The following is a 27,610-nucleotide window of genomic DNA, read 5'->3' on the forward strand; positions in this document are numbered from 1 at the left end:
ACAGTGGCTACACTGATTTGTATTTCCATCATCAGTGCACAAGAGTTCTCTTTTTTCCATATCCTTGCCAGTATTTGTTACTTGTGTCTTTTTTGATAAGAGCCATTCTGTCGGGTGTGAGGTAATATCTCATTGCGGTTTAATTTGTCTTTCTCTGATGATTAATGATGTTGACCATCTTCTCATGTGTTTGCTAGTCACCTGTATGCTTTTTGTCTATTCAGGTTTTCTCATTTTTTAATCAGGTTGGGCTTTTTTTTGATGTTAAGTTGTATGAACTGTTTATATATTTTGGATGTTATATATTTTGGATGACCTCTTATTGGTCGTATAATCAAGAAATATTTTCTCCCGTTCAGTAGGTTGTCTTTTCATTTTGTTCATGTTTTCTTTGCTGTGCAAATTTTTTTAAGTCTAATTAGGTTCTATTTGGGGCTTCCCAGGTGGAGCTAGTGGTACAAAAACCCCACCTGCCATTGCAGGAGAGATGCAGGTTTGATCCCTGGGTAGGGAAGATCCTCTGGATGAGGGCATGGCAACCCACTCCAGTATTCTTGCCTGGAAAATTCCATGGGCAGAGGAGCCTGGTGAGCTACAGTCCACAGGGTGGAAAAGAGTCAGACACAACTGAAGTGTCAGCATGCACACACGCAGATTCCATTTGTTTATTTTTCAATGCAGACAGCTCTTGTCTGAGGCCTTGAGCCCAGGGCTTTTCCAAAGCCTGTTGATTGGAACCAAATTCAGGCTTCCACACAAAAAACTGATGAACGTGTTCATCACGACTTTAATCAACTTCAGATTGTTTTTAAAGACAATTCTGGTCTTTCTTCCAAGGTAGTTTTTAATTCTATATTTATTAAGGGGTAAACCAGGAGCTTTCCCTCTTAGTAAAAAGGACCAGGATGGAATCAGAAACTATGTCCACTCCAGATTTCATTAATCTGGTAAAGCAGCTCTCTTATACTCTCTAGATGAGTTGTCTCTAAGGAAGACTGCCAAAATTCTTAATCTTCAACTCTGGAAAATGAAGGCTCCTAAATGAAATCAAAACCCTCCTATTTTCTGCTATTTTTGCAAAGATCCAGGATATTGGGAAAGAGGCTGTTCCAAATTTAAGCACTTTCCAACTTCCTCCCAACTCTTACGGATGGGGCTCCAAGGAACTACAGGTGCTCTTTCCAACCCTCCTTCTTAACCAACTTTGAGAAACATTTCTCCAGATTGGGGATGAATTTCTTATAGTCCTAACCGACACTGTAGCCACATTCTTGATGCTCAATCCCACTACTGTAGAGCAGCCACTGCACAGAGAACTAAAACAGTTCAAATAGTGGAGATCTTTAATGAACCTCAAGAGGGCCTGTCTCTGAACTGAATAGGTTTAGACCTTGGTTTAGACCCTTTGAGAGAGACACACCTTTTTTTCCTTAGGAACTCTGCCCCTGTCCATTCCGATATTCATTCTGTATTTGAGACTTCTTAGAAGTATTATACCAGAATTTCTTTCTCCCAAAAGGAAGAAATAATTCTAGAATTTGACAGTAGTCATCAAAGTAAACCATTAGGTGAATTAAATGATATTTTGACATCTTTTACTTGTTCTATTTCTGGTAGTACTGGAGCTGATTCTGGAAACATCCATCATTTGTCTCTATTGAATCAACTACCATCCTTATAGGTAAAATCTCCAAATGATGTTGGCAAAATTTACAGTGCATCTCCCATCAAAATTCAAATAGGTCTCTCAAAACCTCTTCCCAGAATTAATCAATACCCTGTCAGTAAAGAAAGCCTTCAAGGCATAAAGTTCATAATAGAAGATTACAAGGCTCTGCTGCTGCTGTTACAAGGCTCAAGGCCTCATGATTCCTTGCACTAGCCCCTATAACACTCCTGTTTTACCAGTAAGAAAACTTAAGGATCAAGGGTGGAGGTTTGTCATGGCCTGAGTAATAAATAACGTTTTTATCCCATACCCTGTTTTCCCTAATGCTCATGTATTACTAAAATCCATTCTCACTGAAAGTAAATTTTTTTTTTTAACTTTTATATTGGAGTAGTGTTGATTAGCACAACTAACAATGTTGTGTTAGTTTCAGGTGTACAGCAAAATGATTCACTTATACGTATACATGCATATATTCTTTTTCAAATTATTTTCCCATTTAGGTTATTACAGGATATCGAGCAGAGTTTCTGTGGTATACAATAGGTCCCTGTTGGTTATCCATTTTAAAATTACCATTTGTACATGTCAGTAGAATCCTTCCTGAATTCTCACCACACTCAACATTTCTCAGTCAGTCACCTCAACTCTTTATGTTATTTTATTTTTAAATTTTACAATATTGTGTTAGTTTTGCCAAATATCGAAATGAATCTGCCACACGTATACATGTGTTCCCCATCCTGAACCTTCCTCCCTCCTCCCTCCTCATACCATCCCTCTGGATCATCCCAGTGCATCAGCCCCAAGCATCCAGTATCGTGCATCGAACCTGGACTGGTGACTCGTTTCATACATGATATTATACATGCTTCAATGCCATTCTCCCAAATCTTCCCACCCTTTCCCTCTCCCACAGAGTCCATAAGACTGTTCTATACATCAGTGTCTCTTTTGCTGTCTCGTACACAGGGTTATTGTTACCATCTTTCTAAATTCCATATATATGCGTTAGTATACTGTATTGGTGTTTTTCTTCTTGGCTTACTTCACTCTGTATAATAGGCTCCAGTTTCATCCACCTCATTAAAACTGATTCAAATGTATTCTTTTTAATGGCTGAGTAATACTCCATCGTGTATATGTACCACTGCTTTCTTATCCATTCATCTGCTGATGGACATCTAGGTTGCTTCCATGTCCTGGCTATTATAAACAGTGCTGCGATGAACATTGGGGTACACGTGTCTCTTTCCCTTCTGGTTTCCTCGGTGTGTATGCCCAGCAGTGGGATTGCTGGATCATAAGGCAGTTCTATTTCCAGTTTTTTAAGGAATCTCCACACTGTTCTCCATAGTGGCTGTACTAGTTTGCATTCCCACCAACAGTGTAAGAGGGTTCCCTTTTCTCCACACCCTCTCCAGCATTTATTGCTTGTAGACTTTTGGATTGCAGCCATTCTGACTGGCGTGAAATGGTACCTCATAGTGGTTTGGATTTGCATTTCTCTGATAATGAGTGATGTTGAGCATCTTTTCATGTGTTTGTTAGCCATCTGTATGTCTTCTTTGGAGAAATGTCTATTTAGTTCTTTGGCCCATTTTTTGATTGGGTCATTTATTTTTCTGGAGTTGAGCTGTAGGAGTTGCTTGTATATTTTTGAGATGAGTTGTTTGTCAGTTGCTTCATTTGCTATTATTTTCTCCCATTCTGAAGGCTGCCTTTTCACCTTGCTAGTAGTTTCCTTTGATGTGCAGAAGCTTTTAATTTTAATTAGATCCCATTTGTTTATTTTTGCTTTTATTTCCAATATTCTGGGAGGTGGGTCATAGAGGATCCTGCTGTGATGTATGTCGGAGAGTGTTTTGCCTATGTTCTCCTCTAGGAGTTTTATAGTTTCTGGTCTTACGTTTAGATCTTTAATCCATTTTGAGTTTATTTTTGTGTATGGTGTTAGAAAGTGTTTTAGTTTCATTCTTTTACAAGTGATTGACCAGTTTTCCCAGCACCACTTGTTAAAGAGATTGTCTTTAACCCATTGTATATTCTTGCCTCCTTTGTCAAAGATAAGGTGTCCGTATGTGCGTGGATTTATCTCTGGGCTTTCTATTTTGTTCCATTGATCTATATTTCTGTCTTTGTGCCAGTACCATACTGTCTTGATGACTGTGGCTTTGTAGTAGAGCCTGAAGTCAGGTAGGTTGATTCCTCCATTTCCATTCTTCTTTCTCAAGATAGCTTTGGCTATTCGAGGTTTTTTGTATTTCCATACAAATTGTGAAATTATTTGTTCTAGCTCTGTGAAAAATACCCTTGGTAGCTTGATAGGGATTGCATTGAATCTATAAATTGCTTTGGGTAGTATACTCATTTTCACTATATTGATCCTTTCAATCCATGAACATGGTATATTTCTCCATCTATTAGTGTCCTCTTTGATTTCTTTCACCAGTGTTTTATAGTTTTCTGTATATAGGTCTTTAGTTTCTTTAGGTAGGTATATTCCTAAGTATTTTATTCTTTCTGTTGCAATGGTGAATGGAATTGTTTCCTTAATTTCTCTTTCTGTTTTCTCATTATTAGTGTATAGGAATGCAAGGGATTTCTGTGTGTTGATTTTATATCCTGCAACTTTACTATATTCATTGATTAGTTCTAGTAATTTTCTGGTGGAGTCTTTAGGGTTTTCTATGTAGAGGATCATGTCATCTGCAAATAGTGAGAGTTTTACTTCTTCTTTTCCAATTTGGATTCCTTTTATTTCTTTTTCTGCTCTGATTGCTGTGGCCAAAACTTCCAAAACTATGTTGAATAGTAATGGTGAAAGTGGGCACCCTTGTCTTGTTCCTGACTTTAGAGGAAATGCTTTCAATTTTTCACCATTGAGGATAATGTTTGCTGTGGGTTTGTCATATATAGCTTTTATTATGTTGAGGTATGTTCCTTCTATTCCTGCTTTCTGGAGAGTTTTTATCATAAATGGATGTTGAATTTTGTCAAAGGCTTTCTCTGCATCTATTGAGATAATCATATGGTTTTTATTTTTCAATTTGTTAATGTAGTGTATTACATTGATTGATTTGCGGATATTGAAGAATCCTTGCATCCCTGGGATAAAGCCCACTTGGTCATGGTGTATGATCTTTTTAATGTGTTGTTGGATTCTGATTGCTAGAATTTTGTTAAGGATTTTTGCATCTATGTTCATCAGTGGTATTGGCCTGTAGTTTTCTTTTTTTGTGGGAACTTTGTCAGGTTTTAGTATTAGGGTGATGGTGGCCTCATAGAATGAGTTTGGAAGTTTACCTTCCTCTGCAATTTTCTGGAAGAGTTTGAACAGGATAGGTGTTAGCTCTTCTCTAAATTTTTGGTAGAATTCAGCTGTGAAGCCATCTGGACCTGGGCTTTTGTTTGCTGGAAGATTTCTGATTACAGTTTCAATTTCCGTGCTTGTGATGGGTCTGTTCAGATTTTCTATTTTTTCCTGGTCCAGTTTTGGAAAGTTGTACTTTTATAAGAATTTGTCCATTTCTTCCACGTTGTCCATTTTATTGGCATATAATTGCTGATAGTAGTCTCTTATGATCCTCTATATTTGTGTGTTTTCTGTTGTGATCTCTCCATTTTCATTTCTAATTTTATTGATTTGATTTTTCTCCCTTTGTTTCTTGATGAGTCTGGCTAATGGTTTGTCAATTTTATTTATCCTTTCAAAGAACCGGCTTTTGGCTTTGTTTATTTTTGCTATGGTCTCCTTTGTTTCTTTTGCATTTATTTCTGCCCTGATTTTTAAGATTTCTTTCCTTCTCCTAACCCTGGGGTTCTTCATTTCTTCCTTTTCTAGTTGCTTTAGGTGTACAGTTGGGTTATTTATTTGACTTTTTTCTTGTTTCTTGAGGTATGCCTTTATTGCTATGAACTTTCCCCTTAGCACTGCTTTTACAGTGTCCCACAGGTTTTGGGTTGTTGTGTTTTCATTTTCATTCGTTTCTATGCATATTTTCATTTCTCTTTTGATTTCTTCTGTGATTTGTTGATTATTCAGCAGGGTGTTGTTCAGCCTCCATATATTTGAATTTTAAGTAGTTTTTCTCCTGTAATTGACATCTAATCTTACTGCATTGTTGTCAGAAAAGATGCTTGGAATGACTTCAATTTTTTTGAATTTACCAAGGCTAGATTTATGGACCAGGATGTAATCTATCCTGGAGAAGGTTCCATGTGCGCTTGAGAAAAAGGTGAAATTCATTGTTTTGGGATGAAATGTCCTATAGATATCAATTAGGTCTAACTGGTCTATTGTATCGTTTAAAGTTTGTGTTTCCTTGTTAATTTTCTGTTTAGTTGATCTATTCATAGGTGTGAGTGGGGTATTAAAGTATCCCACTATTATTGTGTTATTGTTAATTTCTCCTTTCATACTTGTTAGCATTTGTCTTACTGCGGTGCTCCCATGTTGGGTGCATATATATTTATAATTGTTATATCTTCTTCTTGGATTGATCCTTTGATCATTATGTAGTGACCATCTTTGTCTCTTTTCACAGCCTTTGTTTTAAAGTCTATTTTATCTGATATGAGTATTGCTACTCCTGCTTTCTTTTGGTCCCTATTTGCATGGAAAATCTTTTTCCAGCCCTTCACTTTCAGTCTGTATGTGTCCCCTGTTTTGAGGTGGGTCTCTTGTAGACAACATATGTAGGGGTCTTGGTTTTGTATCCATTCAGCCAGTCTTTATCTTTTGGTTGGGGCATTCAACCCATTTACGTTTAAGGTAATTACTGATCCCATTGCCATTTACTTTATTGTTTTGGGTTCGAATTTATACATCGTTTTTGGGTTTCCTGTCTAGAGAATATCCTTTAGTATTGTTGGAGAGCTGGTTTGGTGGTGCTGAATTCTCTCAACTTTTGCTTGTCTGAAAAGCTTTTGATTTCTCCTTCATATTTGAATGAGATCCTTGCTACAATAATCTGGGCTGTAGGTTATTTTCTTTCATCATTTTAAGTATGTCTTGCCATTCCCTCCTGGCTTGAAGAGTTTCTATTGAAAGATCAGCTGTTATCCTTATGGGAATTCCCTTGTGTGTTATTTGCTGTTTTTCCCTTGCTGCTTTTAATATTTGTTCTTTGTGTTTGATCTTTGTTAATTTGATTAATATGTGTCTTGGGTTTATCCTGTTTGGGGCTCTCTGGGTTTCTTGGATTTGGGTGATTATTTCCTTCTCCATTTTAGGGAAGTTTTCCACTATTATCTCCTCAAGTATTTTCTCATGGTCTTTCTTTTTGTCTTCTTCTTCTGGGACCCCTATAATTCGAATGTTGTAGTGTTTAATATTGTCCTGGAGGTCTCTGAGATTGTCCTCATTTCTTTTAATTTGTTTTTCTTTTATCCTCTCTGATTCATTTATTTCTACCATTCTATCTTCTAATTCAGTAATCCTATCTTCTGCCTCTGTTATTCTACTATTTGTTGCCTCCAGAGTGTTTTTAATTTCATTTATTGCATTATTCATTATATATTGACTCTTTTTTATTTCTTCTAGGTCCTTGTTAAACCTTTCTTGCATCTTCTCAATCTTTGTCTCCAGGCTATTTATCTGTGATTCCATTTTGATTTCAAGATTTTGGATCAATTTCACTATCATTATTTGGAATTCTTTATCAGGTAGAGTCCCTATCTCTTCCTCTTTTGTTTGGTTTGGTGGGCATTTATCCTGTTCCTTTATCTGCTGGGTATTCCTCTGTCTCTTCATCTTATTTAAATTGCTGAGTTTGGGGTGTCCTTTCTGTATTCTGGCAGTTTGTGGAGTTCTCTTTGTTGTGGCATTTCCTCGCTGTATGTGGGTTTGTACAGGTGGCTTGTCAAGGTTTCTTGGTTAGGGAAGCTTGTGTCGGTGTTCTGGTGGGTGGAGCTGTATTTCTTCTCTCTGGAGTGCAATGAAGTGTCCAGTAATGTGTTATGAGATGTCTATGGTTTTGGGGTGACTTTGGGCAGCCTGTATCTTGGAGCTCAGGGCTGTGTTCCTTCGTTGCTGGAGAATTTTCTTGGTATGTCTTGCCCTGGAACTTGTTGGCCCTTGTGTGGCCCTTGGTTTCAGTGTCGGTATCGAGGCGTTTGATGAGCTCCGGTCCATTAATGTTCCTTGGAGTCAGGAGTTCCCTGGAGTCAGGGTTTGGACTTAAGCCTCCTGCTTCCAGTTATCGGTCTTATTTTTACAGTAGTTTCAAAACTTCTCCTTCTATACAGCACCATTGATAAAACATCTGTGTTAAAGATGAAAAGTTTCTCTACCGTGAGGGTCACCCAGAGAGGTTCACAGCATTACATGGAGAAGAGAAGAGGGAGGAGGGAGTTAGAGGTGACCTGAATGAGATGAGGTGGAATCAATAGAGGAGACAGTGGGCTAGCCAGTAATCACTTCCTTATGTGCACTCCACAACTAGACCGCTCAGAGATGTTCACGGAGTTATACAGAGAAGAGAAGAAGGAGGAAGGAGACAGAGGTGGCCAGGAGGATAAAAGGGGAGAATGAAAAGGAAGGAGACAGATCCAGCCAGTAATCAGTTCCTTAAGTGTTCTCCACCGTCTGGAACACACAGAAATTCACAGAGTTGGGTAGAGTAGAGAGGGGTTAGGGAGGAGACACAGGCGACCTGGTGGAGAAAAAGGAGAGTCCAAAGGGAGAGAGAGCAGTCAAGCCAGTAATCTAGTGAAAAATGGGTACTGAAGATTGGGTTCTTAAAGGTACAGAATTGGTAACAAATACATAAAAGCAAAAATTAAAAATCTAGAGTAGAGTTTGGAATTTCAAAAATACGATGTTAAAGAAAAGAAGAAGGAAAAGAAAGAGAGAAAAACAAACAAACAAAAACAAACAAAGTTGCAAAAATTATAAAGAAAATACAGGTACAAAATTGATAACAAATACCAAAAAGCATACATTAAAAATCTAGGGTAGAGTTTGTAATTTCAGATATACAATGTTATATAAAAGAAGAAGAGAAAAAAACAGAGGAAAAAAAAAGTCACAGAAAGTATTTAAAAAGCTATAGGTACAAAATTGATAACAAATACCAAAAAGCTAAAATTAGAAATCTAGAGTAGAGTTTGGAATTTCAAAAATACAATGTTAAAGAAAAGAAGAAAAAAAAAACAAGGTCAAAAAAATTATAAAAAATGTATATATGAAGTTTGAGTTAAAGAAAAAAAAAGTGTCTCTTCTTTCAAAGACTTGGGTTGCTTTTCTGGGTGCCTGATGTCCTCCGCCAGCATTCAGAAGTTTTTTGTGGAATTTGCTTGGCATTTGAATGTTCTTTTGATGAATTTGTGGGGGAGAAAGTGTTCTCCCCGTCCTACTCCTCTGCCATCTTAGCTCTTCCTCCTCACCTCAACTCTTATGAAGTCTTTTTGTTAACTGCCCCTCACGTTAGTCTTTTATATTGTGGTAATCTTAACCTTGCTACTCATTTTTTATATTATTTTAATAAAAATTATATAAATTTAAATGATTCTCAGGGAAGGATTAAAAATACCTCCATGTCCATATTTCAGCAGAACTCATTTTATACATGTTATTCTTTTTTAAAAATTTAGATATAATTGACATTATACCTTAGATTATACATTATAATGTATATATTATACATTAGATTAGTTTTAGGTGTACAATGTAATGATTTCATATTTGTTTATATTGTGACATGATCACCACGATAAATCTGGTTAACATCCATCCCCATACACAGTTACAGAATTTGTTTCTCTTGTCATGAGAACGTTAAAGGTTTACTCTTTTAGCAACTTTCACTATGCAATACAGTGTTAATAGAATTGGCATGCTGTATAATATATCCCTGTGACTTATGTATTTTCAGCTGGAAGTTTTATATGCTTTCATCCCCTTTGGCTCTTTTTCCCTTCAGTACCAACAAAGTCCATCACAGTTTCTTAATGCTGACAGATCATCTTCTGACTCCTGTGATGATCTACAGGAAATACCTTTAGGTAACACTGACTTCTTATGGTTCACTGATGGCTCTTACTTAAAAGGTGATGATGCAAATGCTGTGCTAAGTATGCTACTGCAACTTCTTTTGATGTTGTTAAGATAGTATCTTTATCTGACGTCAACTCTGGCCCAACTGTCTAAATTATACGCTCTTACATAGGCTTGCACTTTAGCCCAGGACAAAGCTGCCCGTATTTACGTTGATAGTAAATATATTTTCTGTTCAGTTTTGGTGATTTCTACTATTCTATTCAAATTCACCAATTCATTTGTCTGTATTATCTACTGTTGACTCCTTCTAGTGTATTTTAAACTTAATTATTGTACCCTTCAGCTCTGTTTGGTTCTTCTGTATATTTTCTAACTCTGTTAAACTTCTCACTGTGTTCGTCCATTCTTGTTCCAAGTTTGTTGAGCATATTTATGATCATTACCTTGAATTCTTTACTGGGTAGATTGCTTGTCTCCACTTTGCTTAGTTCTTCTGGGGTTTTGTCTTGTTCTTTCATTTGAAATATCTTCCTCTGCATCCTCATTTTGACTAATTCTCTGTTTTTATTTCTATGGATTAATACCTATTAATAATAGGTAGGTTGGCTACATTTCCCAATCTTGGAGAAGTGGCCTTATGGAGGAGATGCCCTTGGGGCCCAGCAGTACACTCTCCTCTGGTCATCAGAGCTATATTCTCTAAGACTGTCCCTATGTTGGCTGCATGGACCTTTCTGTTGTGACAAGGTGACAACTGTGGGCAGGTTGGTAGGTGGGGCTGGGCCCAAGTGTGTCCTGGGGCTTGTGACAGCCTGCTGGTGGGTAGAATTGGGTACCCACTTGGCTTGGCCTCCTCTCTGACATTTTAAACTGCCTAATGGAGCATCGAGGTCTGGCAGATGGATTTCTTACAACTTCCCATGTCTAGTGGATATAAATAGTTTTAGTCATTATCTGTATGTTTTCACACTAGACTGAAGCCTTCTTTTGCAAGCAGGCTTCTGCCTCTTCTGTGACTAAATTCCATTTGGAAACCATTATCCCTACCTGGGGAACTCCTCTCAAACTACATAGTGATCAAGGAACCCATTTTACTGGCCAGATACTTGGGCAAGTTTGCACTGTTTGGTCAGTTTTACACCTTTACTGTGATCACCATCTTCAATTGGCTGGCTTAGTTGAATGCACCAGTTGCATTATTAAAACTCATTTGGCAAAATTTGTAGAGACTCTCCAAAAACGTTGGCCAAAAGCATTGACGTTGGTCGTTTTATATCTTGCATCTGCCTCTTTTGGAACTCATAAACTCTCATCCTTTGAGATAGTACAGGACACCTAACACAGTTTGCTCCTACTTATTTTGACCCACAACCAATAAAAGGAGATATTCCAGTATTGCAGAGGCCTAAATGTTTCTATGAAAAATAACCATGTTTTGGTAAAGCAGGCTTTTCACAGTGGACTCTCAGGAGATGAAGACCTTAAGTATCACAAGTTGGAAATTGGAGATTTCACCTTTTGCAAAAGATACCTTCAGAATAACTCCTTTCAACCTTGTTGGAGAGGTCCCTATCAGGTACTGCTAAGCAACACCTGTGCCGCCGAACCCCAAGGAATAGACTCCCGGATTCATGTGATACACTTAAAGAAAGGACTGAACCTTGACTGGACCTCTATATCATCTGTTAACCTAAAAGTAAAGATTTCCTGGAATTGAAGCAGATGACATCTGATGAGACAATTTTCCCAAGATATCTGGGTCAGGCTTCTTGAAAATTTGTTGCCAAACCTTTGATAATACACAATGCCGCAGATGGTCTCCAATGTCTGCTGCTGCTGCTGCTAAGTTGTTTCAGTCGTGTCCAACTCTATGCAACCCCATAGACAGCAGCCCACCAGGCTCTCCCATCCCTGGGATTCACAGGCAAAAACACTGGAGTGGGTTGCCATTTCCTTCTCCAGTGCATGAAAGCGAAAAGTGAAAGTGAAGTCCCTCAGTCGTGTCCGACTCTTAATGATCCCATGGACTGCAGCCTACCAGCCTCCTCCGCCCATGGGATTTTCCAGGCAAGAGTACTAGAGTGGGGTGCCATTGTCCACTCCACTCCAATGTCTATTTTCCTTAAAAGAATCATTTTTTTGACTGTGCTGGGTCTCTGTTGTGGCACACAGGCTCTTTGTTGCAGCCCAAGGGCTTCCTCTAGTTGTGGCTTGTGGGCTTCTCATTGTGGTAAGCAGGCTTCTCTAGTTGTGGCATGCAAGCTTTCTAGTTGCAGTGCACAAACTTAGTTGCCCCACAGCATATGGGATTTTAGTTCCCCAACTAGGGTTAGAATCTGCATCCTTTGCAATGGAAGGCAGATTCTTAACCACTGGGCCACCAGTGAAGCCCCACTTTGATAATGATCACTGCTTTGAGCCCTGTCTTGGGTAGATTACCTATCTCCACTTCACTTAGATCTTCTTCCTCTGGGATTTTATTTTGTTTCTTAATTTGTTAATATTCTGCTATTGCCTCATTTTTGCCTAATTTGCCATTTTTTATTTCATGTATTAATATCTGTTTTCATGTATTATATCTGATTATATTTCCCTGCCTTGGAGATATGGCTTTTTTGCAGAAGATGTCCTGTGTATCCCAGCAGCATATTTTCTTCTTGTCCCCAGAGGTATATGCTCTCAGAGTTCCCCTTAAGTGGACCGCATGGGTCCTTCTGTTGTGGTGGGTGACTACTTTGGGCAATCTGGTAGGGTTGGCTGGCCCCTGGTCTGATTGGTTGCTAGGCTCTGCCTTGTGCAGAGATTGCTGGCTGCTTGTTAATGATTTGGGTCACAAGGCAGCTGGCGAGGAACCCCAGGGGGTCCTGTCACTACCTGGCTCACCGGTGGGTGGGGTTGGGTTCAGGAGATCCCAGGGCTGGTGCCTTCCACCAGGTCCTGGTGCTTGTGCAAGCCCACTGGCAGGCAGAGCCATCTCCTGGTGTCTGGCTTCAGGGTCAAGAGGTCCCAGAGCTGGTGTCGAATCACTGGTGGGTGGGGCCAGTTCCTGATACATTTGGCTGCAAGGTCTGGGGTTCCCAAAACTTGTGTTGGTCTGCTGGTGGGTGAGTTGGGCCCACAGGCTACAAGGCTGTGGTTGTACTGGGGCTGATGTTCACACACTGGTGTGTGAAGCTGGGGTTCAGCCACTCCCAGGGTCTGCTTGTGAGTGGGCTGGTTGGGTGTGAGTGGCTACAATTGTTCTGGGGCTGTTGTCTGCCCACTGGTGAGTGAGGCTGATTCAGAGCTTAAAGCCTAATTTTCTTTCTACTTCTCTGGATAATTTCAATTCATCCATCTTCAGGCTCATCTATTCTTTCTTCTGCTTGATTAAGTCTGCTGCTGGAATTGTCTATCAAATTATTTTGTTCAATCATTCTGTTCTCTACCTCCAATATTTCTGTTTGGTTCTTTTTTTTTTTTTCTCTCTCTCTTTTTTGAACTTTTCATTTTGTTCTTGTACTGTTTTTCTGATATCATTAAATTATCTGTGTTCTCTTGTAGCAATGTGAGCATCTTTTAGATCTATTATTTTGAACTTTTGTTGGGCAGTTCCAGTATCTTCATTTCTTCAGGGCCAGTTATGAGAGGTTTACTGTAATCTTTTGGTAGAGTCATGTTTCCCTGATTCTTTGTGATCCCTGTAGCCTTGTGCAGATGTCTGTGCATTTGAAGAAGCAGTTCCCTCTTTCAGACTTTGTGGGCTGACTTCAGTAAGGGAAGACTTTTACCTGCCGGTGGGGGCACTCTGGAGTGCTGGGTCAAGGGGTGGCACAGAGTCCAGGGTGAAAACTTGTGTAATCTCCAGGGTGACTGTGGTGAAATCTGCTGGAGAGCAGGTCACTGTGGACCACGATTGCTCCTGCTGTGTGGCTGCTATTGGTAGCCCTTGCTTTTCTTCTTTGTTCCTAGATATTTCTATACATATCAGCTTTTTTGGTTTGGGTGGGTTGAAACAAACATGGGATATTTGTGCAGTACCCCAATAGACTGAGGAAGCTGGTTTCTTACCCTGCTCTTCTGTTCCTGGTGAGGGGAACTCTTTCTAATTGGAAAGTTCCCTTTTGACCCTGAGCAATGCCCATTTGGGGGATGGAGTCAGGCAGGCAAAATGAGACCAAAAAAACAGTGGAATAAAAAACCAGAGAATAACTACACAAGAAGAGTCATTGTGAAATCTGACATCTGGTCAATGTGGGGGTTGGTCACCAGTCCAGATCCCAGCTCTGCAGTAATTTTCATGTTCCTATTCAATTTAATCTCAGCTATGCTCTCTTTGACTTTCTTTAATACTTTACCCCACCCTTCTCCACTTTTTTCTTAAAGGAATTATATTATTTTTAAATATTATTATACAATGGAATGGAGAAGGCAATGGCGACCCACTCCAGTACTCTTGCCTGGAAAATCCCATGGGCGGAGGAGGCTGGCAGGCTGCAGTCCATGGGGTCTCGAAGAGTCGGACATGACTGAGCGACTTTACTTTCACTTTTCACTTTCATGCATTGGAAAAGGAAATGGCAACCTACTCCAGTGTTCTTGCCTGGAAAATCCCAGAGATTGGGGAGCCTGGTGGGCTGCCGTCTATGGGGTCGCACAGAGCCGGACATGACTGAAGCGACTTAGCAGCAGCATACAATGGAATACTACTCAGCCACAAAAAAGAATGAAATAATGCCATTTACAGCAACATGGATACAACTAGAGGTTTTAATACTAAATGAAGTAAATCAGAAAAAAAAAAGACAAACACAATATGATATCACTTACATGTGGAATGTGAAATATGGCACAAATGAACCTATCTATAAAACAGAAACAGACTGTAGACATAGAGAACAGGCTTCTGCTTACCTAGGAGGAAGCAGGTAGGGGACGGAAGAAGTATGAGTGTGGGATTAGGAGATGTAAATGACTATATATAGGATGGATAAACAACAAGTTTCTACTGTTTAGCACAGACATCTATATCCATATCCTGTTATAAACCAAAAGAATATTAAATAAAGAATGTCTATATGTGTATAATAGTTACTTTGCTATACAGCAGAGATGGCACTGCAGTGCAAATCAACTATACTTCAATAAAAACTTAAATATTATTTTATTTTGTTATTCATTTTTAAAGTCAAATCATTGTGGACTTACAATGTTGACTTACAAAAATCATTGTTGATTTACATTATTGTGTTACAATGTGTGTATAGCAAAGGCAGGAATCCATTAGAAGAAATGGAGTAGCCATCATGGTCAACAAAAGAGTCCAAAATGCAGTACTTGGATGCAATCTCAAAAATGACAGAATGATCTCTGTTCGTTTCCAAAGTAAACTGTTCAATATCACAGTAATCCAAGCCTATGCCCCAAACAGTAATGCTGAAGAAGCTGAAGTTGAACAGTTCTATGAAGACCTACAAGACCTTTTAGAACTAACACCCAAAAAATATGTCCTTTTCATTATGGGGGACTGGAATGCAAAATTAGGAAGTCAAGAAACACCTGGAGTAACAGGCAAATTTGGCCTTGGAGTACAGAATGAAGCAGGGCAAAGGCTAATAGAGTTTTGCCAAGAGAACACACTGGTCATAGCAAACACCCTCTTCCAACAACACAAGAGAAGACGCTACACAAGGACATCACCAGATGGTCAACACTGAAATCAGATTGATTATATTCTTTGCAGCCAAAGATGGAGAAGCTCTATACAGTCAGCAAAAACAAGACTGGGAGCTGACTGTGGCTCAGATCATGAACTCCTTATTGCCAAATTCAGACTGAAATTGAAGAAAGTAGGGAAAACCACTAGCCCATTCAGGTACGACCTAAATCAAATCCCTTATGATTATACAGTGGAAGTGAGAAATAGATTTAAGGGACTAGATCTGGTAGATATAGTGCCTGATAACCTATGGACGGAGGTTCATGACATTGTACAGGAGACAGGGATCAAGACCATCCCCATGGAAAAGAAATGCAAAAAAGCAAAATGGCTGTCTGAGGTGGCCTTACAAATAGCTGTGAAAAGAAGAGAAGTGAAAAGCAAAGGAGAAAAAGAAAGATATAAGCATCTGAATGCAGAGTTCCAAAGAATAGCAAGGAGAGATAAGAAAGCCTTCCTCAGGGATCAATGCAAAGAAATAGAGGAAAACAACAGAATGGAAAAGACTAGAGATCTCTTCAAGAAAATGAGAGATACCAAGGGAATATTTCATGCAAAGATGGGCTCGATAAAGGACAGAAATGGTATGGCTCTAACAGAAGCAGAAGATATTAAGAAGAGGTGGCAAGAATACACAGAAGAACTGTACAAAAAAAGATCTTCACGACCCAGATAATCACAATGCTGTGATCACTCACTTAGAGCCACACATCCTGGAATATGAAGTCAAGTGGGCCTTAGAAAGCATCACTAGGAACAAAGCTAGTGGAGGTGATGGAATTCCAGTGGAGCTACTTCAAATCCTGAAAGATGATGCTGTGAAAGTGCTGCACTCAACATGCCAGCAAACTTGGAAAACTCAGCAGTGGCCACAGGACTGGAAAAGGTCAGTTTTCATTCCAATCCCAAAGAAAGGCAATGCCAAAGAATGCTCAAACTACCACACAATTGCACTCATCTCACATGCTAGTAAAGTAATGCTCAAAATTCTCCAAGGCAGGCTTCAGCAATACGTGAACTGTGAACTTCCAGTTGCTCAAGCTGGTTTTAGAAAAGGCAGAGGAACCAGAAACCAAAGTGCCAACATCCGCTGGATCATGGAAAAAGCAAGAGAGTTCCAGAAAAACATTTATTTCTGCTTTATTAACTATGCCAAAGCCTTTGTGTGGATCACAATAAACTGTGGAAAATTCTGAAAGAGATGGGAATACCAGACCACCTGACGTGCCTCTTGAGAAACCTATATGCAGGTCAGGAAGCAACAGTTAGAACTGGACATGAAACAACAGACGGTTCCAAATAGGAAAAGGAGTACATCAAGGCTGTATATTGTCACCCTGCTTATTTAACTTATATGCAGAGTACATCATGAGAAACGCTGGGCTGGAAGAAGCACAAGCTGGAATCAAGATTGCTGGGAGAAATATCAATAACCTCAGATATGCAGATGACACCACCCTTATGGCAGAAAATGAAGAGGAACTAAAAAGCCTTTTGATGAAAGTGAAAGAGGAGAGTGAAAAAGTTGGCTTAAAGCTCAACATTCAGAAAACGAAGATCATGGCATCTGGTCCCATCACTTCGTGGGAAACAGATGGGGAAACAGTGAAAACAGTGTCAGACTTTATTTTTCTGGGCTCCAAAATCACTGCAGATGGTGAGTGCAGCCATGAAATTAAAAGACGCTTACTCCTTGGAAGGAAAGTTATGACCAACCTAGATAGCATATTGAAAAGCAGAGACATTACTTTGCCAACAAAGGTCTGTCTAGTCAAGGCTATGGTTTTTCCAGTGGTCATGTATGGATGTGAGAGTTGGACTGTGAAGAAAGCTGAGCGCCAAAGAATTGATGCTTTTGAACTGTGGTGTTGGAGAAGACTCTTGAGAGTCCCTTGGACTGCAAGGAGATCCAATCAGTCCATTCTGAAGGAGATCAGCCCTGGGATTTCTTTGGAAGGAATGCTAAAGCTGAAACTCCAGTATTTTGGCCACCTCATGCAAAGAGTTGACTCATTGAAAAAGACTGATGCTGGGAGGGATTGGGGGCAGGAGGAGAAGGGGACGACAGAGGATGAGGTGGCTGGATGGCATCACTGACTCGATGGTCGTGAGTCTCAGTGAACTCCAGGAGTTGGTGATGGACAGGGAGGCCTGGCATCCTGCAATTCATGGGGTCGCAAAGAGTCGGACACGACTGAGCGACTGAACTGAACTGAACTGACAGCTTTTTCACTGTTCTGCAGAAACTAACACAACATTGTAAAGCAACTATACTCCAATTTTTAAAAAAGGTACATATAATCAACATCTGGATTGTACATGGAGCCTGAGGGAGCAAGAAGGGTTAAGAATGACTCTCAAGTTTCTGGTTTGTGTAACTGGGTGGAGAGATGCTATTTATTAAAATAAGAAAGATTTAAGAAGAAAGTAATTTGGGGCAGGGAGATGAATAATAGTTCTCTTTCAAGATGTTAAATCTGATATATTATTTCTATTTGAGTGTTGTATTGTATATTTTATAGGTTAACATTTTTATGAACCTGTGATTCTGTGTAATAGAGATGTCAAGAAGACAGTAGGGTACATGAATATGAGTTTTATAAGAGAAATATCAATTAAAGTTACTCTGGGAGAGTCTCAGCCCTTTGGAAGTTACTCATAGCTTTCATTTCTCCAGCCAGATATAATCTATCTTTCCTCCTTGATCTTGGTACATGTCATGGTTTTTATCTTTCTATCTCTTTTGACTTAATATTTAGAGAAGTTTTAGACTCACAGCAGAATTGAATAGAAAGTATAGAGTTCCCATACACACTCTGACCCCACATATGATAGCCTCTCTCACTATGAAATGTCCCACATCAGAATAATATATTTTTTACAATTGATGAACCTACATGGACACATCATTATCACCTGTAGTCTAAGTTTACACTGGATTCACTCTTCTTGTCATACCTTCTGTGATTTTTGACAAGTGATTAATGACAGGTATCTGCGGTAGGAGATAGATGGGCCTGTGGGCTGCACAGGTAGTGTTTGTCAAGTGGAGTAGAACTGAAGCTTTTTTTTAAAACCCTAACACTCCAAGAACAAAGCTAGTGGTAGAAGCTGAGCTCTGCTGAAGTAAAGAAATAAGATGACCCCTCCTGAGGTCAAGAAAAACTTCACTGTCTGCACACGTGCAGGAAGGCTCCTTGGGGGTCAAAAAGGGAGGGGGTACCACCCAGAATTAGTGTGGACATACCCCCACAGGCCTCTGTGGTGGAATCCATCTTAGCAAATAGTTGTGCTGGAATGTTGCAGAGGGTCCTAGAACCAATCAGGTGTGAAAAGAAAACAAGATAATTGGCCAAAGGAGAACAAAGACCAGGAAAGATTATCCTATATAAGTGATTTAAGTCACCTCTTTACTGGGCTACTCCTCATTAGACAGGACACCCCCACTCTTTTTCTTTGGGTGTGTAATTTCTGCCTTGCTTCTGTCTTAAACAGTTTCTCTGTATGCTCTCCCACAAGTAACGCTGTGTCTCCAAAAATAAACTTTGTATCTATTTTTACAGTTTTTACCTCCTTGAAACATCCTTGCTTTCCATGGGGGTAAGAGCCGGGAAAAATGTGCGTCTGGCTTCTAGCCTCTGGTGGTCTAGTGGCTAGGGTTCCCAGTTTTCATCCAGGCTGCTGCTACTGCTAAGTCACTTCAGTTGTGTCCAACTCTGTGCGACCCCACAGACGGCAGCCCACCAGGCTCGCTCATCCCTGGGATTCTCCAGGCAAGAACACTGGAGTGGGTTGCCATTTCCTTCTCTAATGCATGAAAGGGAAAAGTGAAAGTGAAGTTGCTCAGTTGTGTCCAACCCTCAGCAACCCCATGGACTGCAGCCTTCCAGACTCCTCCGTCCATGGGATTTTCCAGGCAAGAGTACTGGAGTGGGGTGCCATTGCCTCATCCAGGCTACCCCGGTTCAACTTCCAGGCAGGGAACAAAGAACTCTTTTCAGGACTGCTCGTTGTTGACTGTCTGAGATCATGCCCACCATTACAGTATCATCTGGAATAGTTTCACTGTCCTAAAAATTGTCTACATTTTACCTATTTATCCTGCTGTCCTCCCAACATCTAGTTATCACTTCTTAGTGTTTTTACAATAGTTTTTGTGTATTTCTTGAGTTTCCTTTCTTGATCTTAAATATGTATATTTACTTATTTATCTTTCTCCTTCACTGTCTTTACATAATAGGGATATTAAAATAAATTAATATTTTTGAATTGAACATTAAATATCAGATAAAATTAAGATTAAATTAATTATAATTATGATCTTTATTCTATAAAGTTGCTTAAATGTATTTTTTTTGTTTGTTTATTTAAAAGAGGAGAGAACAAAGAAGGAAAAACCATATCTGCATATCTAGCAACACTTTTAATTTTAACAAATTCAATTTTGAAGAATCAAGCTGTATCTATTTCTGAATGCTTGAAGTTGCCAACTGACTCATTATCTCCTTTCTTTACCTAATATCAATGCATCTAAATTTTTGTCAAATACTCCTTTTTAACAGCATGACCAGAATAGGAGTTTCATATTAATTCCTAAATCTGATAGAATCATCCTGCTTTCCTATTTTCAAATACATTCCTCAAAAGCCTCTTAAATAACCAACTTTCAGAATTATTATATCAAAAGTTAATCTTTATAGGCGTCATTAACTTAATTGAGTAGATTAAGGGTAAACTAGAAAACAATAAAAAAGCAGGCAAACATAACCCTAACCTGTTTGAGTCTGGAAGAATTTTCTTTTTTCTTAAAGGGAAGGACAGGTTTCTGCCATGTGGCTGTACCTGGTGGTCCTCATGGGCCTGTACTACCTCCTGCGCTGGTACCGGGAGAGGCAGGTGGTGAGCCACCTCCGGGACAAGTTTGTCTTCATCACGGGCTGTGACTCAGGCTTTGGGAACCTCCTGGCCAGGCAGCTGGACCTACGAGGCTTGATGGTTTTGGCTGCGTGTCTGACAGAGCAGGGGGCCGAGCAGCTGAGGAACCAGATGTCAGACAGGCTGCAGACGGTGATCCTGGACGTCACCAAGACAGAGAGCATCGCTGAGGCCACCGAGTGGGTAAAGGAAGATGTCGGGGACAGAGGTATGGCCAGGGGAAGTCTGTCCATTGGATAGGCTGCTTTGTCTTCAGTGTTTTAGAATTAGCAAAAACCATGCCAGGTGAAAAGTCTTGGGGCTCAGGGTAGGGATATATTTGGGACATGTTTTATTACACGAAGACTCAAAAATACATTAGCATTCATGGAGTAAGTGAACATACTTGGGACTGGCCTAAAAAAGTCAGGTTGTATGGAATATATGTGTATCAGAGTGGAAGGTAAAGCAGTGAGGAAACAGATTTAATATGTAAGAGTATGTATAGGTAGGGAAGATAGAATGAAGGCTAGAAAGGCAATGAGGGGAAAGAAAGAGGTGACTGTGGTGCAGAAACCGTAATTTGCATGCATGGTATCCTCTGAAAATCCAGAGTAAAAATGTTAACTCTGCCATGAGCAGGCTGCCATTATGCTGCTCGTATATAATTTTACATGTCTTTTCTTGAGAACAGTATAAATCTGTCTTTTTCAAAGGTAGCAAATGTTGAGAATCAGAAAAACCTACTGTATTCAGGGAGGGTTCTGGAAATGTCTTTATTGTTCAGTCAGTGCTGACAGTGAATTTATGATGAGTCGATCTTGAGAAAATAATTGAGATCAAGGTATACCCAAACTCCTGTCACCAAGACCCAGGCAAAATCTGTGTGTACTGTCCTCTCTTATCAGTCCTGGCATGAGTTTCTCAGACAGCCCAGGCAAGCAGCAGAGAGGGCTTCCTGTGAGGCTAAATAGGTGCCTTCCCTTTGGCAAGGGAGCAGCCAGATTTCTCAATTTTCTAGAAGAAAATCCAGGGCCGACCATTTGGGATCTGAAAGTGGTATGTCCTTCGGCTGAGTGAGCATTCCGCAGACTAATAGCTGTAGGTGTTGGTTCTTCTCCCTTTCTTGCACTCACCTGGCCTTGAACCATGTGCATCCTGGGCAAGAACTCTGAATACAGGGAATCCCTGAAAGAGAGGCTGAAACCAAGGAAAGGCACATTGACTGTCCCACTGCCCGTGCTGCGCTCAACATGAAGGAACTGCTGTTGCTCAGTCACTAGGTCGTGTCTGACCCAATGCACTGAAGCCTGACAGGCTCCTCTGTCCATGGGATTTTCCAGGCAAGAATACTGCAGTGGGTTGCCATTTCCTTCTCCAGGGGATCTTCCCATTCCAGGGATCAAACCCACATCTCCTGCATCTGCTGCATTGGCAGGCGGATTCTTTACCACTAGCCCTACCTGGGAAGCTTGAAGGAACTGCTGCTTTCTCTCAAGTTCTGCATGTTTCTTCCTTGCATAGCCCTTCTGCTACCAGTGCTGAAAGGAAATTGAGAATTAATTCCCTCTGTCCATGCTGTGTGGTCCTCTCAGCTGCAAATGTTCCAGTAGTTGGCACAGGTGGAGGACACTTTATCCTTATTTTTGTAAAAGGCTCTGGGACCATTTTTGGGGGGCGGGGGTTGCTGTTTAAATGTCTTCTTTTGGCACTTTGGCAAAATGCTTGTTCACAATTACTGAAAACAGCATGACTTTCTAGTTTAAATTCATGACACAAAAACTTACTAAATTTTTGTTTGAGCTACATAGCTACTGAGGCCAAATAAAAGAGGATGAGATATTGCCTTGCTTCAGGCTGAACGTCCAGCTGGTCACTGTAGAGGCCCTGCACTGCACAGCAGATCAAAGGCATGGAAATGCATCCACACCTACATACAGAAAAGATTTTCTCTTAGTTAAAAAGTAAATTTTAAAATAAAGCTTTATTTGAAAACAAACTAGTGCTAGAAATAAAACTATCACAACTGACTATAATTTATTTTAATTGGTGATTGTCTGTGACTCTGTAGCTATTATCACAAACACACAATGTGAGAAATGTGAGAAACTTGAACTCTTAAATTGTTTACAGAACAATGAACCATTAATTAGGTTGACATGTATTTTGTAATCATTTATTTCACAAAGTGTTCTATTTGGTCACATTATTTCAAGATCTTGGAGTGAATAAGGACTTTGTATTGCCTCAAGTATTTTCAAAACACCCTTAAATTCCTTGAGCCCCAGGACGCATGTCTCCTTTGAAGTTTTGTTTTTCTCTCCCTCTCCTGTAGTAATGAGAGAAAAATGAAAAGGGGGTTTGGCCCTTTCAGAGATAAGTCTCTATATGTTATGAAAGGTTGAAGCCTCAAAACCTCACACCCTCAATGCTCCAGAAATAAGCCTCCTCCTTAAGCAGCTAAATCTGATGCATTTGGGGACTGCTGATGCCAATGGCTTCCTGTGGTCACAGTTTTATTCATCCTGCATCTCTGAATTGGAGCCTCTCCTTTAAAGGCCACCCCTGGCTGAAGGCTTCTCTCTAAATCTAGTTACGCATACTTTTCTGACTTTTTTGGAATTTAATCTTGGTTGTACTGATTATCAGTGTAGTCCCTTTTTCCAATACAACTTTTATTGCAAGCAATTTTAAATTTCTTGAGAGAATGATTGATGTCTTAACTATTTGAATATATATTATTTACACATACAGTCTCCTATGATACTGGATGACATTGGCACATAAGAATCAGTAAACACCCCAGCACAGATCCCTCACTCTCTTCCCTTTAAAAAAAAATGAGATATACTTGCTTTACAATGTTGTGTTGGTTTCTGCTGTACAAAAAAATGAATCAGCTATAAGCATACATATATTCCCTCTCTCTTGGACCTCTCCCTCACCCCCTTCCCCCATGCCACCATCTGGGTCATCACAGAGCCCTGCTCTGAGCTCCCTGTACGATACAGAAGGTATTCTCTGCTTTTTGAGAATGGGATCACTGAAGTGGAGAATGGCCTCTGTTGGGATTTTGAGCCAAGGACATAAATTGTGGAAGATGTCACTTCTTTTCTATTCATATCCCCATCTTCTGCAAAGTTCTAAAAAATGAATAAAGGAAAGAAAGTAATATTGTTTAAAAAAAGTAATACTGATATTGGGGAATCATTACTTAAAGACCATTTTCACAATACAAGAGTGTATATTCTCTTCCTTTCAGTCTTTTTGGGTTATGAGAGTGGTGGAGAGAAGACCAGGAATTGTGAGACAATGAAAGAAATGTTAAGGGGTTTCCCAGGTGGTGATAGTGGTAAAGAACCTGCCTGCCAACGCAGGAGATGTAAGAGATGTGGGTTTGATCCCTGGGTTGAGAAGATGCCCTGGAGGAGGGCATGGCAACCCACTCCAGCATTCTTGCCTGGAGAATCCCATGGACAGAAGAGCCTGGCAGGCTATGGTCTGTGGGGTGAAGCGGCTTAGCACATACACACATGAAGGAACACGAAATTTAAGACCTTTCCCTTTGTTTATTTTTGTAAGTTCCAATCTGTTCTCTCTGAGTTACCGTCCTGTTGCCAGGACCCTGCCACCTGGGTAAGTTTACTCTGAACATTGCCCAACATTGGCAATTCTTGGTCAGTGTGTGTGAAAACACCAGGATGTATCAAAAGTCATGGGGACAGTACAGTAATTTGTTGGTTAAAAATTAATATTTTAATTAAATATTAAAATTAATATTGGTTAAAAATTAATATTTGAGTTTGGCTTCTCTGGTGGCTCAGATGGTAAAGTGTCTGCTTGCAATGCGGGAGACCTAGGTTCTATCTCTGGGTTGGAAAGATCTCCTGGAGAAGGAAATGGCAATCCACTCCAGTGTTCTTGCCTGGAAAATTCCATGGATGGAGGAACCTGGTAGGCTACAGTCCATGGGGTCGCAAAGAGTAGGACACGACTGAGCCACTTCACTTCAAGGTTGTACAGGGTTCAAGATAAATTGGAAAGGAGTTAAGATTATCTTTGATTTCACTCTCTGTTGGTCACTCACATTTCCATTGTTTTTTAAAAGGAAGGGAAGTGTACTATCATCTCAGGTATGGGAGAGTGTGAGAGTTAATAACTGAGTCATGAGAACATACCGCTTCAGGATATTGCATACAAAGCTTAATGATATACAAAATAAGTAATTTTTAGTCCTGTTGTTTACTGAGCTCTGCAAGATTTTCAAAGCAAAGACAGGGCAATGGGGCTGAGGCCTGCTGGGCTCATTACTTTCCTAGAGCCTGAGACATCTTAGTTGCATCCCATTTTTTTTTTTTTTGCTTTTTTTTTTTTTTGCATCCCATTCTTAAAACAACCACCTCTACTCTTTCCAGCTCACTGCAGCTCTCCCCCAGATCCCAAATTTTCAGGCCCAGCAGGACCTGCAATCCATTGATCCAAATATTTTTCGCAAATCCTCATCCCTTGATATTACCTGTCTTCATTCCATGATCTGTTACTGTGATCACCCCATTGCATATGCCTGACACTCTCTCATCCCCTTTTCTCTCTTAGTAGTACTTGGTAAAACCACAAGCCTGGGTAATACCATCTCTCACTGCCCCATGCCTGTCCTTGTAGAAAAATTCATGATCACAACCCTCTAGTGAGCTTTTATGCTATTGCTGTTGTATATGGTTATACTCCATTCATTCTCCTAATTTCCAAACAACCATTTCAAACTTTTCCTCTCTTCATACCCACAACTCATTCCCTCCTACCCTTGCTCTGGGCTGATGACCTACTTAACTGAGAAAAACTAAAGCAATTGGCAGAGAATTTCCCCAGACTCTTCCTATCTCCTCTACCCATCTACCATTATCTGTACCAGCACAGCCTGCCCTAGGCATCCTCCTGCCTGGCAGTATTTATTGCAGCTGTTTTTTTCACTTAAACCTATCTAAGCTCCAGATGGTCCTTTGACCCATTTTTCTTCCGTAAAATAGAACTTGCTCAGTTCTCTATTTTACTAGGAAGCTTGTCCCAACCACCTCACTCAGTATGGTGACAAACAGTCCTCACCAGCCCACCCAGTCCTGCTCACCAGCTTTTTAAGTCCATTACTATTTACCACCATCTAACATACTCGGAGAAGGCAATGGCAACCCACTCCAGTACTCTTGCCTGGAAAATCCCATGGATGGAGGAGCCTGGTGGGCTGCAGTTCATGCAGTCGCCAAGATATGACTGAGCAACTTCACTTTCACTTTTTACTTTGATGCATTGAAGAAGGAAATGGCAACCCACTCCAGTGTTCTTGCCTGGAGAATCCCAGGAACGGGGGAGTCTGGTGGGCTGCTGTCTATAGGGTCACACAGAGTTGGACATGACTGAAGTGACTTAGCAGCAGCAGCAAGAACATACTTTAGGTCTTCTCTGTAGCTCAAACGGTAAAGAATCTGCCTGCAATGCAGGAGACCAAGGTTCGATCCCTGGGTCAGGAAGATCCCCTGGAGAAGGGAATGGCAATCCACTCCAGTATTCTTGTCTGGAGAATCCCATGAACAAAGGAGCCTGGTGGGCTCAGTCCATGGAATTGCAAAGAGTTGGACTCGACTGAGCAACTAACACTACTAACATACTCTATCAGGCTTCCCAGGTGGTGCTGCTGCTGCTGCTGCTGCTCAGTCGCTTCAGTCGTATCCGACTCTGTGTGACCCCATAGACGGCAGCCGACCAGGCTCCCCTGTCCCTGGGATTCTCCAGGCAAGAACACTGGAGTGGGTGGCCATTTCCGTCTCCAATGCATGAAAGTGAAAAGTGAAAGTGAAGTTGCTCAGTCGGGTCTGACTCCTAGTGACCCCATGGACTGCAGCCCACCAGGCTCCTCCATCCATGGGATTTTCCAGGCAAGAGTACTGGAGTGGGGTGCCATTGCCCTGGTGGTGCTAGTGCTAAAGAATCTGACTGCAATGGAGGAGACCAAATGCAGTTCGATCCCTGGGTCAGGAAGATCCCTTGGAGGAGGGCATGGCAACACACTTCAATAATCTTGCCTGGAGAATCCCCTGGATAGAGGAGCCTGGCGGGCTACAGTCCATAGGGCCACACAGAGTTGGACAAAACTGAAGTGACTTCCCATGCACACTAAAACATACTTTATAATTTTCCAGTCTATTGGATTTATTGTTTATCTTCCTCAAGAGAATGTGGCTTGAACACTGAAATGATTCATAAATGGGTTTTCTGTCTCTAACTAATACCTTTTGTTTCTACCCCAGGCCTCTGGGGTTTGGTGAACAATGCTGGCATCCTCCTGCCTGCTGCCCCGAATGAATGGCAGACTAAAGATGACTTCTCCAAGATCTTGAATGTGAACTTGATTGGCCTCATCGAGGTGACACTGAGCTTTCCTCCCCTGATCAGAAAGACCAGGGGAAGAGTAGTCAATGTTTCTAGTCCAGCTAGGAGAGTATCCCTGTTTGGCGGTGGCTACTGCATTTCTAAGTAGAGGGTAGAAGCTTTATCCGACAGTCTGAGGTAAGGCTCAACCTCTGAGGAAGACTTGACTGTGGCTGGGAGTGTATTTGTGAACGGTGAGCCTGGGTTCCTGATATATAGATGGCAACTAAAATGAAAAACTTTGGAAATGGAATGTCTAAATCTTTTCACAATATAAGGTAGTACATTAGGGAATGTGAAAAATGTATTAGGATTTATTTGGTCTTAATTGCCACTCCTATAAGATTTCTATGTGTTGGCAGGCGCGGGCGGAGAACCTAGGCGGGAGGGGGCCGACTGGTGCGGCTCGGGAGAGCGCTCCTCCGCCCCGCGCGCCTGAGCCCCGCTCCGCCGCCGGATCCTCGCAGTCCGCGCCGCGCCTCGGGCGTCCAGAGCGCGCCGCATCAAGCGCCGCCTGCGGCCGCCCAGAAAAAAAAAAAAAAAAGATTTCTATGTGTTTCAAACAAATTTAATATATTTCTGTAAGACATATATATGTATAAAATATAAATGAATATTATGTATGTAATGTATACTTCATATGTAAATGATAAGAGTCTGTCACTAAAAAATTATTTGCCTTGTTCATTAAGTACCTTAAGTCACTAAACCTGACTGACGGTTCTCATAAGGAAAGACTGAACCTTGGTGGGTTAAAGGGAAAGCTCTGGGCCAAGCATTCTATTCACTCCTCACAGAAAACTCATGCATAAGACACGATGATTCTCTATGGTCAAGTGTGAAGTTGAGCCAGGATCTGAACTCAGTTCTGTGGGTGAAAATCTCTGGAGTGGGCATACAGCAA

At 40.7% G+C, this 27,610-nt stretch overlaps 1 protein-coding gene across 1 annotated transcript; it reads left to right on the plus strand.

Moving 5' to 3' along the window:
• The first annotated feature begins 12,754 nt into the window (after positions 1-12,754).
• On the plus strand, positions 12,755-27,277 carry LOC113892849 (retinol dehydrogenase 16-like). Its single transcript, XM_027542275.1, has 3 exons — positions 12,755-12,936; positions 20,181-20,512; positions 26,586-27,277. Exons 2-3 carry the CDS (start codon positions 20,200-20,202, stop codon positions 26,813-26,815), a joined length of 543 nt encoding a protein of 180 aa, XP_027398076.1. The 5' UTR covers positions 12,755-12,936; positions 20,181-20,199; the 3' UTR covers positions 26,816-27,277.
• The last annotated feature ends 333 nt before the right edge of the window (positions 27,278-27,610 follow it).

Source organism: Bos indicus x Bos taurus, chromosome 5 (assembly GCF_003369695.1).
Source record: "Bos indicus x Bos taurus breed Angus x Brahman F1 hybrid chromosome 5, Bos_hybrid_MaternalHap_v2.0, whole genome shotgun sequence".
Taxonomy (NCBI): domain Eukaryota; kingdom Metazoa; phylum Chordata; class Mammalia; order Artiodactyla; family Bovidae; genus Bos; species Bos indicus x Bos taurus.

Bases quoted from the DNA above. Each gene is read 5' to 3' on its own strand.
- LOC113892849 (XM_027542275.1), top strand. From the start codon at position 20,200: ATGTGGCTGTACCTGGTGGTCCTCATGGGCCTGTACTACCTCCTGCGC. The intron at 20,513-26,585 runs GTATGGCCAGGG...TTTCTACCCCAG, and splicing joins GGAAGATGTCGGGGACAGAG to GCCTCTGGGGTTTGGTGAAC.